The sequence below is a fragment of the Eptesicus fuscus genome, chromosome 1 (genome assembly GCF_027574615.1).
Source record: "Eptesicus fuscus isolate TK198812 chromosome 1, DD_ASM_mEF_20220401, whole genome shotgun sequence".
Taxonomy (NCBI): Eukaryota; Metazoa; Chordata; class Mammalia; order Chiroptera; family Vespertilionidae; genus Eptesicus; species Eptesicus fuscus.
Genome location: NC_072473.1, coordinates 71,556,224 through 71,572,768, shown reverse-complemented (window position 1 = coordinate 71,572,768; position 16,545 = coordinate 71,556,224). Strand labels below are relative to the sequence as shown.

Genomic DNA, 16,545 nt, shown 5'->3' with positions numbered 1-16,545 from the left:
GGTGATGGAAGAAGACTTGACTTGAGGTGGTGAACACATAATACTGTGTACAGATGATGTGTTGTGCAATTGCACCTGAATTTTTTATTTTTAAATAAATCTTTATTGTTCAGATTATTACAATTGTTTCTACTCCCCCCCCCATATCTCCCCACCACCCGGTTCCCACCACTCCTCTGCCCTTACCTCCCCCCCCCCATTGTCCTTATCCATAGGTGTATGATTTTTGTCCAGTCTCGTCCCGTACCCCCCACACAGACACCCCTTTCCCCCTGAGAATTATCAATCCACTCCCACTCTATGCCTCTGATTCTATTATGTTCACTAGTTTATTCTGTTCCTCAGATTTTTAATTCACTTGATTTTTAGGATCACTTGTTGATAGATATGTATTTGTTGTTCATAATTTTTATCTTTACTTTTTTCTTCTTTTTCCTCTTTTTAAAGAACACCTTTCAGCATTTCATATAATACTGGTTTGGTGGTGATGAACTCCTTTAGCTTTTTCTTATCTGTGAAGCTCTTTATCTGCCCTTCAATTCTGAATGATAACTTTGCTGGATAGAGTAGTCTTGGTTGTAGGCTCTTGCTATTCATCACTTTGAATATTTCTTGCCACTCCCCTCTGGCCTGCATAGTTTCTGTTGAGAAATCAGCTGACAGTCGTATGGGTGCTCCCTTGTAGGTAACTAACTGTTTTTCTCTTGCTGCTTGTAAGATTCTCTCTTTGTCTTTTGCCCTTGGCATTTTAGTTATGATGTGTCTTGGTGTGGTCCTCTTTGGATTGCTCTTGTTTGGGGTTCTGTGCGCTTCCTGAACTTGTAAGTCTATTTCTTTCACCAGGTGGGGGAAGTTTTCGTTCATTATTTCTTCAAATAGGTTTTCAGTATCTTGCTCTCTCTCTTCTTTTAGCATCCAAAAATTTGGATATTGGTACGCTTAAAGCCATTCCAGAGGCTCCTTACGCTATCCTCACACTTTAGGATTCTTCTTTCTTTCTGCCTCTCTGGTTGGGTGTTTTTTTCTTCCTCATATTCCAGATCTTTGGTTTGTCTCTTTGGGTACGGTGGTCTACAGTTGAGTGTCTGTATATTCTTTATTTCAGACAGTGTATGCATAATTTCTGACTGGTCCTTTTCCATTTTTTTTGGTATTCTCATTAAGGTCCTTGAAGGTCTCTTCGAGTTTCTCAGCGGTTTTTAGAAGATTCTTGAGTAACCTTATAAATGTGGTTCTGAACACTGTGTCGTCCATTAGTTTGCTTTCCTCCATCTCTCCTACTCATGACATACTTCGGTGTCTCCGCATTTTGGCTGCCTCCCTGTGTTGATGGAGTGGCTTTGTGTGGTCAGTGACCTATAGGGGCCAGTAGCTCAGCTTCCCCAATCACTCTAGGTGGTCGCTCTTGGTACACCCCTTTGTGGGCTGAGTGGAAAGTCTTGGTGTAGTTAAAAGCCTTGATTGCTGTTGGTACACTGGGAGGAATTGACCTCCAGGCCAATTGGCTGTGAGGACCTGCTGTGTCTATAACGGAAGAATTGCTGTGCTGGAGACACAGTAGGGCTTTGGTGCTCACTGAGTCTGCCTCTTGAATGTGTCCCTTATGAGAGTGGTTGAAATCTGGTGTTGTCTCACACCGACCACTAGATACACTAGTGTCTGGATCTCCAATGGGGTGCAGGTCAGCTACTGTCTGAGGCCCCCCAGCAGGAGCTACAGCAAGAGCTACAGTTTTCTCCTCTTTGCTTGGGCGGTTTTGGAGCAGTCTGACTGGAGCTGCAGTTAATGTGGTTGAGCTGCCACAGAACAGGCCATTTATATGTAAAAGCCGCTGTGTGGAGCCTGGGCGGGTTTGTAGAATGTGAGGGGCGGGGTCTCAGGGTGGGGCGGGGTCTCAGGGCATCACTAGGCTGAGGCATGGCCAACGGCCATGGCTTCCTTCAGCCGTCTCTGCCTTTCTGCGTTTCCAAGTCCCCGTGTCCCACGCTCCAGCGCAGCAAACCCTGATTGCTGGGCACACCTCTACAGAAAAGTCACTCTCACTCTCCGACCCTATGGCCGAGAGTCCAGCTTCTCCCCGTAGTCATCTGGGTCCCCCATGTGTCCCCAGAAACTGGAGTTCAGAGTGATCGGGAGTTTGTCTCCCTTCGGTTTGAAGAAAAGCTGCACTCCCAGTCACCCGCCGCCAGCCCACTTCGCGCGCACCTCCATACCTCAGCTCTCCAGCGTTTGCGCTCCCTTCTCTTCTTAGTTGTAAATCTACCACTCAGCCAGCTTTCCCGTGGTTCTGGGTGGTAGACGTTTTGTTTTTTAGTTGTATTTTTGAAATTGTTGTGTGAGGCGGCAGTTTAGTTGTTTAACTTTGCCGCCATCTTGGTTCCTCTGCACCTGAATTTTTTAAACCAGTGTTACCCCAATAAATTTAATAAAAAGAAAAAAAATTTAAATAGACAATTTTCTCCAGCTGGAGAAGTGGAAGTTAAATTCTAAGTGTTAGATTTGAAATAAGGGCTGTTCACTCTTGCTGGGATTTAGGGGGCCACATGTAGTTGCTAAGAGCAGTCCCTGGCTGACAGCTAGTAAGAAAACCTGGATCTTGGTCATATATCCCCACAGAATTGAATTCTGCCAATAATGAAAATGCGCTTAGAAGCAATTCCCTGGGTTTACCACCAGATGAGGACACAAAAAGCCAAATCCTTGATTTTCTGAGCAGAGAACCCAGTCATTCTGTTCCTGATTTCTGTTCCATAGAAACTGAGATAATAATTTTTTTGTATATGCCTCTAAGTTTGTGGTAATTTGTTACATAGCAATAGAAAACAAATATAGATTTTATTTATTTACTGATATGGATATATGCTCAAATATATTGTTAGGTTAAAAAAAAGAAAGCAAATCTCAGAAAAGCATATACAAGGGTGGGCAAAACTAAGTTTACAGTTTTTTGTATGGAAAATAATACTATAATTAATAAATAATAATACAAGAATAAACTTTGTGTTTCATATATCCAAAACTGTAAACCTACTTTTGCTGGCCCCTGTATGGTTCACTTAAAATATATGCATATGTAAAGTATGTGTTATTTTTAGTAGCATATTTTTATAGAGCAAACAACTTTTGTGATGTGTTTAAGGTTTAGGAAAGACAGTAGAATCATCTTTATTTCTACTATAAAAGAGAGGTTTACCTTAAACCATGTTTATTAATATTATCAACAAAACCTGAGTTTTAGTAGCATTTGAACACAGAGTTTTCTGTAATAAAATCTTACTAAACTTAACAAAGGGTTGTTTTACATTTGCTGATAGAATTTTTAAAACAACAAAAATTTTCCCACTAATCTTTCTGTATGACCCATGTTATATTACAATGTTTCTAATGTCTTAAAGTATTTGAAATAAAAAGACAATTTTGTATTTTAAAGCATTTGAAATAAAAAAAAGACAAATAATCTTTTATGACCATGAAATTGTTACAAGTTTTAGCAGTAGAAAATAAGTTTTAAAAAAACTTAGTTGAGTAGCAAACAATAGTTTCTTTTGCAGAGAAATAGAAAAACTGTAGTGAGTTTAAAATGTTATTTTCTTCAAACTTTCATCTTGCTCTGAAGCATAATTTTGTACTATCCTTAAAGAAGAAATTCACATTTATTATGTAATTCTCCCCTGATTTAATAAAATTTTCCTTTACATATGTATATGCATACAAAATAAATTCCAGTAATATACACCAAACTGGATGGATTGTTTTATTTTTTTTTGAAAAACAACTCAATCATTAATGTAAAAGGTATAAAAAGAACAGAGACTGAAATAAAAACAGAAGAAATCAAAATTACATATCAATGATGGGTGTGTGTGTGTTAACAATTTTCAGGGTTTAGGAAAATAGATTGTTTGCTTGTACTGAAAACTTAAGGAAATGTATTCAGTTTGAAAATTTTTCCCTTAAACTTAAAATTTTGTTCTTAAACAAAATTTAAGAACTCTGTTTAGAAGCTATGTGACATCCTAAATATTAAAGAACAATTTTAAGTATTATTTCATCCTTAAGACCCAATCTTTAAGGACAATAAAGAAGTTTAAAAATAAGAGTCTGAACTACACTAAGAATTAAAGAAAATAAATTAGCAAATTAATAAGATGATTTTTTAAAACCCATCAAAGTGTTTCCCAAACTTGCCTGATCTTATAAGTTACCTGAGGTACTTCTTAAATACAAGCTCTCATGTGTCATCCCAGATATACTATTAAAACCTCCTTAAGATGAACTTGCATATCAAGGTGTTATTTATATACCTAGGATGTCACTCAAGAATGGGCAGATTTGGGAAATCCTGGCGGATTAGGTTTACAAAAACAAAATAAACAAAACAAACAAAACAAAAAACCATCAACAAAAAAACCTAAAACTTAAAAACAAAACAAATTTTATTGTTCAAGTGAGGGAAGTGCAAAGGAGCCATGCACAAGAACGTTCATTGCATCTATGCTTATAATAGAAAAAATAGGGGGGAAAATCTAAATGTACATCAGTAAGAAAACAAAAGATGAATGACAATGCAATTGTGCAATGGAATACTATCTACACTAATAGAAGAGAAACATGCAACTTGACCGCCCCTCCACTACACCCACCAGCCAATCAGGAGCAAGTATGCAAATTAACCCAACAAAGATGGTGGCAGCCACAGAGCTGGAGCAAGCAGGAGGCTTGGGTTGCCCCCGGTGACGGAGGAAGCCAAGCTTCCTGCCCGGCCTGGTCTCCACTCAAGGAGGGGCTGGGGGCCTGGGTTTCCAGGGGGCATGGCCAGCCTGAAAACGGCCCTCAGCCCCTTACCCAGGCTGGCCACATCCCCATGGAGTAAGAGTATCCGCTGGGGTGCATGGCCAGCCTGCAAACAGCCCTCAGCCCCTCACCCAGGCTGGTCAGGCACCCCAGTGTAACCCCCACCTTGAAGGGGCTGTGGCCAGCCTGAAAACGGCCCTCAGCCCCTTACCCAGGTTGGCCATGCCCCCATGGGGTGAGGGTCCCTGCTGGGGGGCATGGCCAGCCTGAAAACAGCCATCAGCCCCTCACCCAGGCTGGCCAGGCACCCCAGTGGGACCCCCCCACCCTGAAGGGGGTGTGGCCATCTTGAAAACAGCCCTCAGCCCCTCACCCAGGATGGCCACGCCCCCCAGTGGGGACCCTCACCCCATGAGGGCATGGCCGGCCTGCAAACCACCACAGGCCCCTCTCCAGGCCACCCCATGCCCCAAAGGAACCCCTACCCTGATCTGAGACACCCTTCAGGGCAAACCAGCCAGCCCCCACCTGTGCACCAGGTCTCTATCTATACTAATAAAAGGGTAATATGCTAATTAGACTGGGAGACCTTCCAGGAGACCTTCTGGACGTACTTCTGGACAAAGCCATGGTGGTGGGGCCAAGGTAGAGGTGGTTAGAGGCCAAGAGGGGAGGGCAGTTGGGAGTAAGCAGGCCATCAGTGGGGGTCAGTTGGGGGTGATCAGGACAGTGGGGGGGGGCAGTTGGGAGTGAGCAGGCCAGCAGGGAGGCAGTTGGGGAAGAGCAGGCCGGCATGCAGAGTGGTTAGGGGCAATCAGGCAGACAGGCAGTTGAGCGGTTAGGAACCAGCAGTCTCGGATTGCGAGAGGGATGTCCAACTACTGGTTTAGGCCCGATCCTTGTAAACTGGCAGTAGGACATCCTTCAAGGGGTCTCAGATTGGAGAGGGTGCAGGCAGGGCTGAGGGACCACCCTCCTCCGTGCACAAATTTCGTGCACTGGGCCATTAGTACTTCTATAAAAATAAATCACCTACACCTATATACAGTAGTTCTTCATCATTTGTGGTTTCAGTTACCCATGGTCAGCCAAGGTATGAAAATATTAAATGGAAAATTCCAGAAATAAACAATTCGTAAATGTTAAATTTTAAGCCATTCTGGGTTGCGTGATGAAATCTTGTACCATCCCACTCTGCCCAGCCCCACTCCCAGGGATGAGAATCATCCTTTTTCCAGGAAATCCACACTGTAGACACTACCTGACAATTAGTCACTTAGTAGCTGTATGGGTTATCAGATCAACTACCTAGATATATCAGTGTTTGTGTTCAAGTAACCATTATTTTACTTAATAATGGCCCAAAACACAAGACTAATATGCTGACAATTCTGATATGACAAAGAGAAGCCATAAGGTACTTCCTTCAAATGAAAAGATGAGTACAGTACAATGAGATATTTAGGAAGAGATACCACATTTACATAACTTTTTTTTTAAATTTAAATTTCTTTATTGATTAAGGTGTCACATATTTGTCCTCATCCACCCATTCCCATTCCCCACCCCTCCCCACACATGCCCCCACCCCCCTGTTGTCCCCAACCATTGGGTAGGCTCATATGCATGCACACAAGTCCTTTGGTTGATCTCTCCCCCCACCCCCACCTTCCCCAACCCTCCCTCTGAGGCCCGACAGTCTGATCGATGCCTCCTTGTTTCTGGGTCTGTTCTTGTTCATCAGTCTATGTTGTTCATCATTTCCCCTAGATGAGTGAGATCATGTGTTACTAGAAATATACTTATAAGAACCGAATGTGAGACGAGCAATAATAGTTATGCTGACAGGCAAATGAATCAGTCTGTAGTAAGTTTCTTTCTGGACCAACAGTTCTTTTGAGACCCAATTTCAATGTCCACCAGTTCCTTATGTGTACATGTTGGCACTGACTTTTCAGCTCTGGATGGTGGACAAATGGTGGTAATGCAGGTCCGACTCCCTCTGGTTTGGTCTCGCCTGGACCCAGGGGCGCGGCTTCACCTGGACTCAGGGGCACGCGGCCTCACCCGGACCTGGGACCCAGCATCACCCAGGCCCCGGGGTGCGTGGCCTCTCCCGGACCCAGAGGCGCACGGCCTCACCCAGACCCGGGATCCAGCTTCACCCAGACCCAGGGGCATGCGGCCTCGCCCGGACCCAGGGGCGCTGGCCTCACCTGGACCCGGGATCCAGCTACACCCGGACCCAGGGGCGCGTGGCCTCACCCGGGCCCAGGGGCGCGTGGCCTTGCCCGGACCCAGGGGCATGGCCTCACCCAGACCCGGGACCCAGCCTCACCCGGATCCAGGGGCACACGGCCTCACCCTGACCTGGGATCCAGCTACACCCGGACCCAGAGGCGCGTGACCTCACCCGGGCCCAGGGGCATGTGGCCTTGCCCGAACCCAGGGGCCCACGGCCTCACCCGGACCCGGGATCCAGCTTCACCCGGGCCCAGGGGCACGTGGCCTCGCCCGGACCCGGAGGTGCGTGGCCTCACCCAGACCCGGGACCCAGCCTCACCCGGATCCAGGGGCGCACGGCCTCACCCGGACCCGGGATCCAGCTTCACCCGGACCCAGGGGCTTGTGGCCTCACCCGGACCCCAGGGTGCGTGGCCTCTCCCGGACCCGGGACCCAGCCTCGCCCGGATCCAGGGGCGCACAGCCTCACCCGGACCCAGGATCCAGCTACACCCGGACCCAAGGGCGCGTGGCCTCGCCCGGACCCAGGGGTGTGGCCTCGCCCAGAACCAGGACCCGGCGGGGCTTCGTCTTCTTGATCCCAATTCCTGTCGGTCATTTCCCTCTCAGCAATTCCTTCGGCCATTTTCTCAAAGCTCCGGGGCGGCTGCCGCGGAACTCGCTGGGCGGCGGGCTCGGCGAAGCTCCAGTGCGCCCGGTGCGCGGTGGCGGGCTGGTCCGAGGTCGCTGCAGCGGCACTCAGGTCTGCAGCGGCGACCAGTCGCCGGGCGAGCGCACCTGGATCCGGGACCCAGCGGGGCCTCATCTTCCCGATCCCAACTCCAATCGGTCAATTCTTTCTCAGCAATTCCTCCAGCCATTGTTCTGGATGGTGTCTGCTCTGCTTTCCAGCTGTAGCCTCAAAATTGTTGTGGTAGGCAACAATCAGGCGTCTGCCCTATGCCACCATCTTGGTCCTCCAGAAGATTCTTAAGTAACCTTATAAATGTGGTTCTGAACACTGTGTCGTCCATTAGTTTACCTTCCTTCATCCCTTCTATTCGTGACCTGCTTCAGTGTCTTCACCTTTTGGCTGCCTCCCTATAGCTCAGCTTTCCCAATCTCCCTAGGTGGTTGCTCTTGATACCCCCCTTTGTGGGCTGAGTGCAAAGTCATGGTGTTGTTAAGCCTTGATTGCTTTTGGTACACTGGGAGGATTTGACCTCCAGTCCAATTGGCCGTGAGGATCAGCTGTGTCTGTGCCGGGAGACAGCCTTATTCAACTAGACTTGCAAAATTGTAAAAGCCTCTGTGCTAAGCTTGGATGGGGCGGAGTTTCAGGGTGGAGCCTACAGCCTTGGCTTCCCGTCAGCCCCGCCCTATGAGGTTCCTGTGTCTCAGTGTCTCTCTGTACTCCCTGCAAACACCTCTGAGAGAAAAGTGCCCTGGAGTTTCGCCTGCTGCCAAACAGTCTATTCTCTCCCCCAAGGAATCTGGATTCCCAGATTCTCGCCCGGAACTGGGTTTCAGTGTAGTTGGAACTGGGGCTCAGCGCAGTCTGGCGCTTTTGTCTCCTTCCCACCAGGGCAATGCAGCGGCACAGTCAACAGAGCATCCTCTGCGCGCATTCCCGTGTGCGCCTCCGGAGCTCTGCCTTTCGCCGCTTCTCTGCATTTCCCCCTTACAGCCTAGATTCCCCCAGTATGAGCCTGGATTCCCAGGGTTTCGCCCGGAACTGGGGTTCAGTGCAGTCGGAACTGGGGTTCAGCACGGTCTGGAGCTTTTGTCTCCTTCCCGCCAGGGCAATTCAGCAGCACAGGCGACAATCCCTCCTCTGCGCGCATTCACATGCACGCCTGAGGAGCTCTGCCTTTTGCCGCTCCTCTGTGTTTCCGCCCCACAGCCCAGATTCCTCCAGAATTAGCCTGCCTTCCCAGGGTTTCTCCCGGAAATGGGGTTCAGTGCAGTCGGAGCTGGGGTTCAGCGCAATCTGGAGCTTTTATCTCCTTCCTGCTAGAGAACGCCGGCCAGGCCGTCAGCCGCCCCTTCCTCTCCGGCTCCGTCCTCCCTGCACGCGCGTGCTCGTGTCTCCGCCCGTGTCTCTGTACCTCAGGCTTTTACGGCTCCTCTGATTATCCTTGTGGTTTTCTCTTTCCTTTTAGTTGTGGGCATTTCAGTCCGCCAGCTTTCCTGTGGTTCTGGATGATGTCCGTTTGACTTTTAGTTGTATTTTTGAAATTGTTGTGCCAGGCTGGAGGTTAGGTGTTTAACCTATGCTGCCATCTTGGTTTCTCCCAAGTTGCAGGCTTCCACATTTACATAACTTTTATTACAGCATATTATTATAATTTTTCTACTTTATTATTAGTTGTTGTTAATCTCTTACTGTGTCTAAATTTTAAATTAAACTTTATCATAGGTATGAATGTATAGAAAAAATATAGTATAGGGTTTGGTACTATCTACGGTTTCAGGTATCCACTGGGGGATAAAGTACATAAAATATGTACATAAAATACATAAAATACTTGTACATAAATAACTAAAGTACATAAAATAACTATGTATGTGTTAATATGTATATATATATGTGTGTGTGTGTGTGTGCTTATGTTTTTTCAAACTATATACAGTATAAAACAATAGATCTATGCTAGTATAAAATAATGGATGATTGATTACAACCTGTGTTGGTGATGGTGTAAACAAATAATTTTTGGAGGGTAATCTGCATATGTAAATTTATTTAAACAATATTGGTAACTATATATATATACATATATATATATATATATATACATATATACATATATATAAATAATGCTAATATGAATTAATTGGGATTGTTCAAATAAATTATGATAATTTAAACACTCTTGAGACATTAAAAACAAGTGGAATCCTTAAACTGCTACTAACCTGAAAATACTTTTAAACATATAAAAAAGCATGTAGCAGAATAGTTCATGGCATATTATTTCATTCAAGTAGATATGTAAATAAATTATGTGAGTATAACAGTGAGTACTGAACATTTAGACTATACACTAAAACATTTATCTTTAGACATTACAAGTTACATGTATTTTTAAAATTTTGTATAAGAAACCTAAAGATAAAAATAGACTAATATTTAGGAAAATGTTATATAGAATGAGGAAGTTGGGGGGAGGTGGAAGAAGGCAAAGGGGGTCCTGGCTGCATGGTTCAGTGTTTAGAGCATTGGTCTGGTTCCTGGGTTGCAGGTTCCATCCCTGGCCCCAGGGCTGAGTGGGGGAGGCAACCAATCAATGTGTCTCTCTCACATCAATGTTTCTTCTCTCTCAACCTCTCTCAACCCCTTCCACTCTCTCTGAAAAATCAACGGAAAAAATATACTTGGGTGAGGACTAAAAAAAGAAGAAGACAAAGGGAGATAAATGTGGACAAAACTGGGCGATGGGTGCACAATGCAGTATGCAGATGATGTCTTGTTGAGTTGTATACTTGAAACCTGTGTGGTTTTGTTAACCAATGTTACCCCAGTAAACTCAATAAAAAAGATCAAATACTCAAAAAACTTCAGGGTTTAATAAAGTAGAATTTATTTTTTTTAAAGTAGAATTCATTTTTTAAAGTTTTATATGAAATGAATTAAACTAAATATTTTTAAATGGCCAGCTAGTATTCAACTGAGGACATGTGAAGTACTTTGTGCTATTTTCAGAATCATTCTGTAACTTTGAAATGATTTCATAATAATGTTTTTTTGTAAAAAGACCATTTACATAACAATGGGAGATTTTCTTTGTTTTGGTTTTGAAGTTTCTTGTTTGTTTGATTTTGCCTGGGACATGGATTTCCAACCCTATCCAATATTAAGAATTGCATAAGGTGAAAGATTTATAGGATCTGAAAAGGAACCCTCATTCACTGCTGCAGGAATGTAAACTGGTACAGCCACTATGGAAAGTAGTATAGAGGCTCCTCCAAAAATTAAAAATTAGAGTTACTGTATGACCCAGCAACTTCTCTTCTGGGTATCTACCTGAAAATTTTGAAAACATTTGTTAGCAAAGATATATGCACCCCATATATTCATTGCAACATTATTCACAGTGGCCAAAACATGGAAACAATCAAAGTGTCCTTAGCTAAATGACTGGATAAAGAAGATGTGGTACATATATACAATGGAATACTACTCAGCTATAAGAAAAGATGAAATAACTGCCATTTGCTACAACACAGATGGATCTTGAGAGTATCATGCTAAGTGAAATAAGGGAGACAGAAAAAGTAAAGAACCATATGATTTCACTCATATGTAGTATATAAAACTGAAAGCAACAAATGAACAAGCCTGAAAAACAAACAAATCTCATAGAGAAAAGAAAACAGTATGGTGGTTATCAGAGGGAAAGGGATGGGGAATAATAAAGGGTAATGGGGGCCAAATATATGGTGATGAAAGATTTCACTTTGGGTGGTGGGCACACAATGCAATATATAGGTGATATATTGTAGAATTGTACACTTGAAACCTATATAATTTTATTAACCAATGTCATCCCAATAAATTTAATTAAAAAAATAACTGCATAAGGAACTTAAATGTAGATTCTCAGATATGACTCCAATTTACTGAACTGGAATCTTCAGAGTCTGGAAATATTAATGTTAAGTGTCTGTTATGATCTGGCAGGTTTAGAAAATATTGCCTGATAACCTTGACAACAAATTTTTAGAAATAAATGAAATAAGACAAAAAGAAACAAAAATAAAATAAAAACTACAATAATCAAAGTAATAGTCAGTGTTCGTGGACACATAAAAAAACAGGAATGTTCATTCATTATAGAACCAAATTGGAACAATATTTTTCAAGGCAAATTTCTATGACAATTAAAAGCATCCAAAATATATGCATAGCCTATGGACACAGACAACAGTGTGGTGATGGCCAGAGGGAGGGGGGTAGGGTCTGGGTGGAGATGGGTAAATGGGGGGGGATAGGGGACATCTGTAATAGTATCAACAATAAGAAAATAAAAACATCCATAGTAATATACAGCAATGACAGTTCTAGGAATTTAATACTCTCATATTATTATTTAAAAAACTATGTACAACGAGTTTCAATCAACACTGTCTCTCATAAATAAAACTACAAACATCCCAAAGTTCATAAATATGGGAATAAATGTGTGTGTGTGTGTTGTCTTTATTTTGAAGGAAAATATTTGGACTGATTTACAGTAAAATCTGGATAGTATATTTCTTGAGGCAAGGATGAAAGCAAATATTTTTCTTTTACCTTTTCTGTATTTTCTAATTTTACTGAGGGATTTTTCTGGCACCTTGGGAGTTTGCTCAACCTAGGCAAAGGACAACTCAGAAGTGCCAGAGATTTTAGCATTCTCAGGGTAACATGCACTAATAAAGACCTGCATCTGTGGATAAACATTCCAGATTTGCAACAGTGATTGGGATAGTTCTGAGGAGCATTCTACATGGTTCCTTAGACTTAAGCAAAATTGAGCCAGTTGTGTTTTGGCCATGTCTGTCTCTGGTGTTATATTTCTAACAACTTTTTCATCCTAATATTATATGCAAAATTATTTTTCCTATATATTATTTTCAATAGTTTTATGTCTCTTTATCTAAACATTTAGTGTCTGTATGTAAGTGTACAACAAGAATATGGCACTTCATTTATTTTTTCCAAATAAATAACCAATTATCCCATCACCATTTCTTGAACAATACAGTATAACCTCTCCCCACTGATTCAAAATATTTCAATCAGATTACTAATATTTCTCTTTATTTGAGTTGGACAATTGGCTTTCTTTTCTGTTTCATTTTTTCTATATTTAGTCTGGCATAATATTTTTAATATTGTAGCTTCACAATACTTTTTAACTGTCAGTATAACTTTCCCAAATAATTGTTTGAAAGACCTCACTCAGTGTTGCTCTAATTTAGAGGCCATGTTAGAGGCTTGTTGCAAAGTTGTACTAATATAATTTAGAGGAGACCATAAGTTTGTCATAGGCTCTCAAGATCTGAAAATCCACCAGCAAGAATCTATTAGAAAAAAAGGACTCTATTACTCACTTGCCTCATCTCATAGAAAGATCACACAGAGATCCTTCATAAGAGGAACCACTAGCTTAGCTTTATATTTCAAAGTCCTTAAAAGGGGAAGGGGATGCTGTCTGAAGGGTCTATATTTATAGAATGTTTCAGCAGCAGATACAGGTTGCCAAGATTTTACAACTTGAATCCTATTTTTCAACTGAAAATAATAGTATTGTCTAATTATAACAACTAAAAGATTAATGCATACCAATGGAAAATAAAAACAACCACCCCCTTTAAAAAATCAACAGAAAGGGAAACAATTAAGGTGAAAAAATGTTAATGTTACTTCCTACCTGTTTTCCAGACTTCCTAGCCTCACCCCCCTTCCCTGCACTGGTTTCAGTCTGGGACAAAACTATCAAGTCCTGGTGAGTGGAGGGAAGAGAAGTTGGCTTTTAATGATATAGAAGAGAAAGAAGCAATTCTTTAAAAGCTCCAGCAGAAATCAGGAAAAGGGGCAAATACAAACTACAAAATATTATGGCCCGCTTGGTCTCAAAGATTGCTAAATAGAGGGAAATATAACAAGGCATGGGCAGTAGCCTGCGGTAGGAATGGGGAGATGGTGAAAAGAGGAAAAAGGTGGCTCCGCCATTCCCCTGCCCTCCACCCTCCTGCCGTACTGCAGGTATGATTCCTAATTCCGGATCTGAGCTCACGGTGACGTGATTCTTACGAGACGTAATGCTGACGCGAGGGTTAGTTTCTCCTCCTACTTGCGGTGTGAGTCCTTTGTAGCTGTGTGTCTGCTCACTATTGCCTTCAAAGCGAGCCTGTAGCCCACGGAAGGAGGAGGTCAGAGAAGCTGACCTCGATCCAGTGCAGGTTGGTGGGCGCTGACTGGGGGAGGGGTGGCAGAGGGCAAAAACCAGATTGGGTCCAGGACTAGATTTTCTTTACCCCTCCCCCGATGCCCACCCATTTGGTGTAAGAAATGGATGATATAGGGAGGGGCCAAGAGTCGACATTGTGTACCAGTTCGAATCTTCTAGGAGATGGGTGATTGGGCGACATCTGGGAGGGAAGAATCAGAGAAGGGGTTATCGAGGAATGGGCCGGCAACGGGAGGGGGGCACAACCATGAAATCGGGTTGGGGATGACGGGCTCTCCACCCGGTTTAGGCCTCCGTTACCGGCATCTCTTCACCCTTCGTCCATATTTGGTGTCTGAAATGGTGGGCTGCGGGTACGGCGCGGGATGGCGGTTGATGCCGAGAATATAGGGAAAGGGATTAGGCCTGGGAAACAGGTCCCTTCTGCAGAGGAGGCGGTCGAGTGGGCAGGTTTTTAACTGGGGGATCTAGGCAGAGAGCGAGAAACTGTTTCAGGTCTTTGCGGGTCGGTGTAATCGTGGTCGCTGAGTGTGCACCCTAGGGTAGGCGTGACAAAGCGCTGAGACTGAAGCGGGTCCAGGTTTGCATGCCCTCACTATTCTGCTCCCTTCGTCCATCTTGGTACATAAAATGATGGGCAATGAAAGGCCACTGGGTCTCAGAAGGTCCTGGCTGATACCCAGATTGAAATTCTTTATGAATAAACCACGTTGCCGTGCAGAAAGCTCTTCTGACTACCCGCCTGGAAAGTTGTCCATTTGCGTTCAAGAAATGGTAAATAGGTGACGGGAGGGACAAGACAGTGGGGTAAGGGACCTAAAGAATACGTAAAACTGGTTTGGAAATAATCATTGATTACAACACCTATTTCTGGAAGGCATGTTAGGGCATCACAGGAAGGGAAAAGAAGCCGTGAGACGGAAGGAAGGAGAAAAAGATGGTGGCAATACTTGACTAGAAGAGTCCCAAATAAGCAATGAAGCTGTCCTTTAATCAAGTGATCAGTCCTGGCCATTGTCATATTTCTGTCTGGTCTTTAGGTCCTTTGGTGCAGCAGATATCAAGGCTAAGAGAGGAAACCTGCTTCTGATCCCTGAAGGTAGGGGAATGCCTGGGATCCTAAAATGTAGGGGGTATCAGGGATTAGAACAGAAACTAGGGGACTCAGCCTTCTGTGCCCGAATTAAGAGCAGGAGAAACTTGTGTAAGTCTTTAGAAACTGGGTCTGTGGCTGGTGAGGAAAGAAAAAGGTGGAGGGGCAAACTCGGGCGCCCCTGGAAGGCTTATCAGGATCCCTGGTCTCTCAACCACTGTCCCATCCACCACTTGTCCTGCGTTTTTGTGTGAGGGAAGGATTTGCAGGGAAGGTGGTGGGCTTTGTGGGGCAGGGCTGGGTCTGGGGCGACCCCTAGAGGCCGCGCGAAGTCTCTCAGATGGGGAAACTTTTGCCTAGAGGGTTCTGAATCAGGTTGTTACAACGCATTGAATCCTTGCTTTTTAATCTCCTAGAAAGAAGCAGAAAAAAAACTCAACATGGAAAATGTCCCCAAGGAATGCAAAGGAGGTGAGCAGGCTCCAGTGCAGAATGAAGAAGAAGCCCGCCCTTTGGGAGGTGGTGAAGTCCAGGAGCCTGGAGGAAATATTAGAGAGGGTTGGGCTCCACCTGCCCAGGATATTAGAGAGGATATGCCCAATAGGCTTGTCAATAACATTGATATGATAGATGGAGATGCAGATGATATGGAACGGTTCATGGAAGAGATGAGAGAGCTAAGGAGGAAAATTAGAGAGCTTCAGTTGAGGTACAGTCTGCGCATTCTTATAGGAGATCCCCCTCACCATGACCATCATGATGAGTTTTGCCTTATGCCCTGAATGCTGAGGTTAAGAAATAATAAACCCCCTGCTTCCCACACTTGCATTTTTTGATGTACCCATTATGGTGAATCTTTGGTGTTCTTTTATTTTTCTGATTGGACATTTCATTTTGACTTAGTCTGTAACTTTTTTTGTCAGCAGGGGAGTTTCATTAACTTGCATGGAAAAATGCTTAATAAATATCACAAAGTTAATAAAGCAGTTTAAAAAGCAGTTTATAGATCTACTATCTCATTTAAAAGCATGCATATTTTATATATGTCAGAGTGTGATTTTTATTTTCTTGTTTTTCTCATTTTTTTTCAAAATGAATACACATGTATTATATGTATCGGAAAACAAGTAAGAAGCAAAGAACTTGTCAATGATCTTATGAAAGGAATGCAGACAATGAAATACTTGAGACACAATTTAAAGACATTAATTTTATATTTGTATCTCTTAGGATGTCTGGTCTAATTAGCATATCATGCTTTTATTATTATAGATACATTTCTTTAAAGTCAGCCTATTTATGATGAAGATACAGCAATACATGCCTTACAGGGCTATTGTGGGAATCAATAAGGTAATAACTGAACTCTGGCTGGCTCTATCCATACATGCAAGGCCCCAACCCTCTAGTTGCCATTCATATTTAGGGAAGGGCCCAAGAAGTATGCTTACCAGCAAATACAGTTGACTGCCAGGT

General features: G+C 43.5%; 1 protein-coding gene and 1 pseudogene across 3 annotated transcripts; one reads left to right on the top strand and one right to left on the bottom strand.

The window, feature by feature from the left end:
• LOC103302190 (nuclear RNA export factor 2-like) overlaps positions 1 to 14,282 on the bottom strand; it is a 57,690-nt pseudogene extending 43,408 nt beyond the window's left edge.
• BEX5 (brain expressed X-linked 5) lies at positions 13,874 to 16,067 on the top strand. 3 transcript variants are annotated; one of them, XM_054716865.1, is made up of 3 exons: positions 13,874 to 13,968; positions 15,017 to 15,075; positions 15,490 to 16,067. In XM_054716865.1, the coding sequence occupies exon 3, from the start codon at positions 15,510 to 15,512 to the stop codon at positions 15,849 to 15,851; it is 342 nt and encodes a 113-aa protein (XP_054572840.1). In that variant the 5' UTR covers positions 13,874 to 13,968; positions 15,017 to 15,075; positions 15,490 to 15,509; the 3' UTR covers positions 15,852 to 16,067. The 3 variants fall into 3 exon arrangements, with proteins under 3 accessions (XP_054572840.1, XP_054572837.1, XP_008157426.1); XM_054716862.1 differs by having other exon boundaries at positions 15,486 to 16,067; XM_008159204.3 differs by lacking the exon at positions 15,017 to 15,075 and having other exon boundaries at positions 15,486 to 16,067.
• The last annotated feature ends 478 nt before the right edge of the window (positions 16,068 to 16,545 follow it).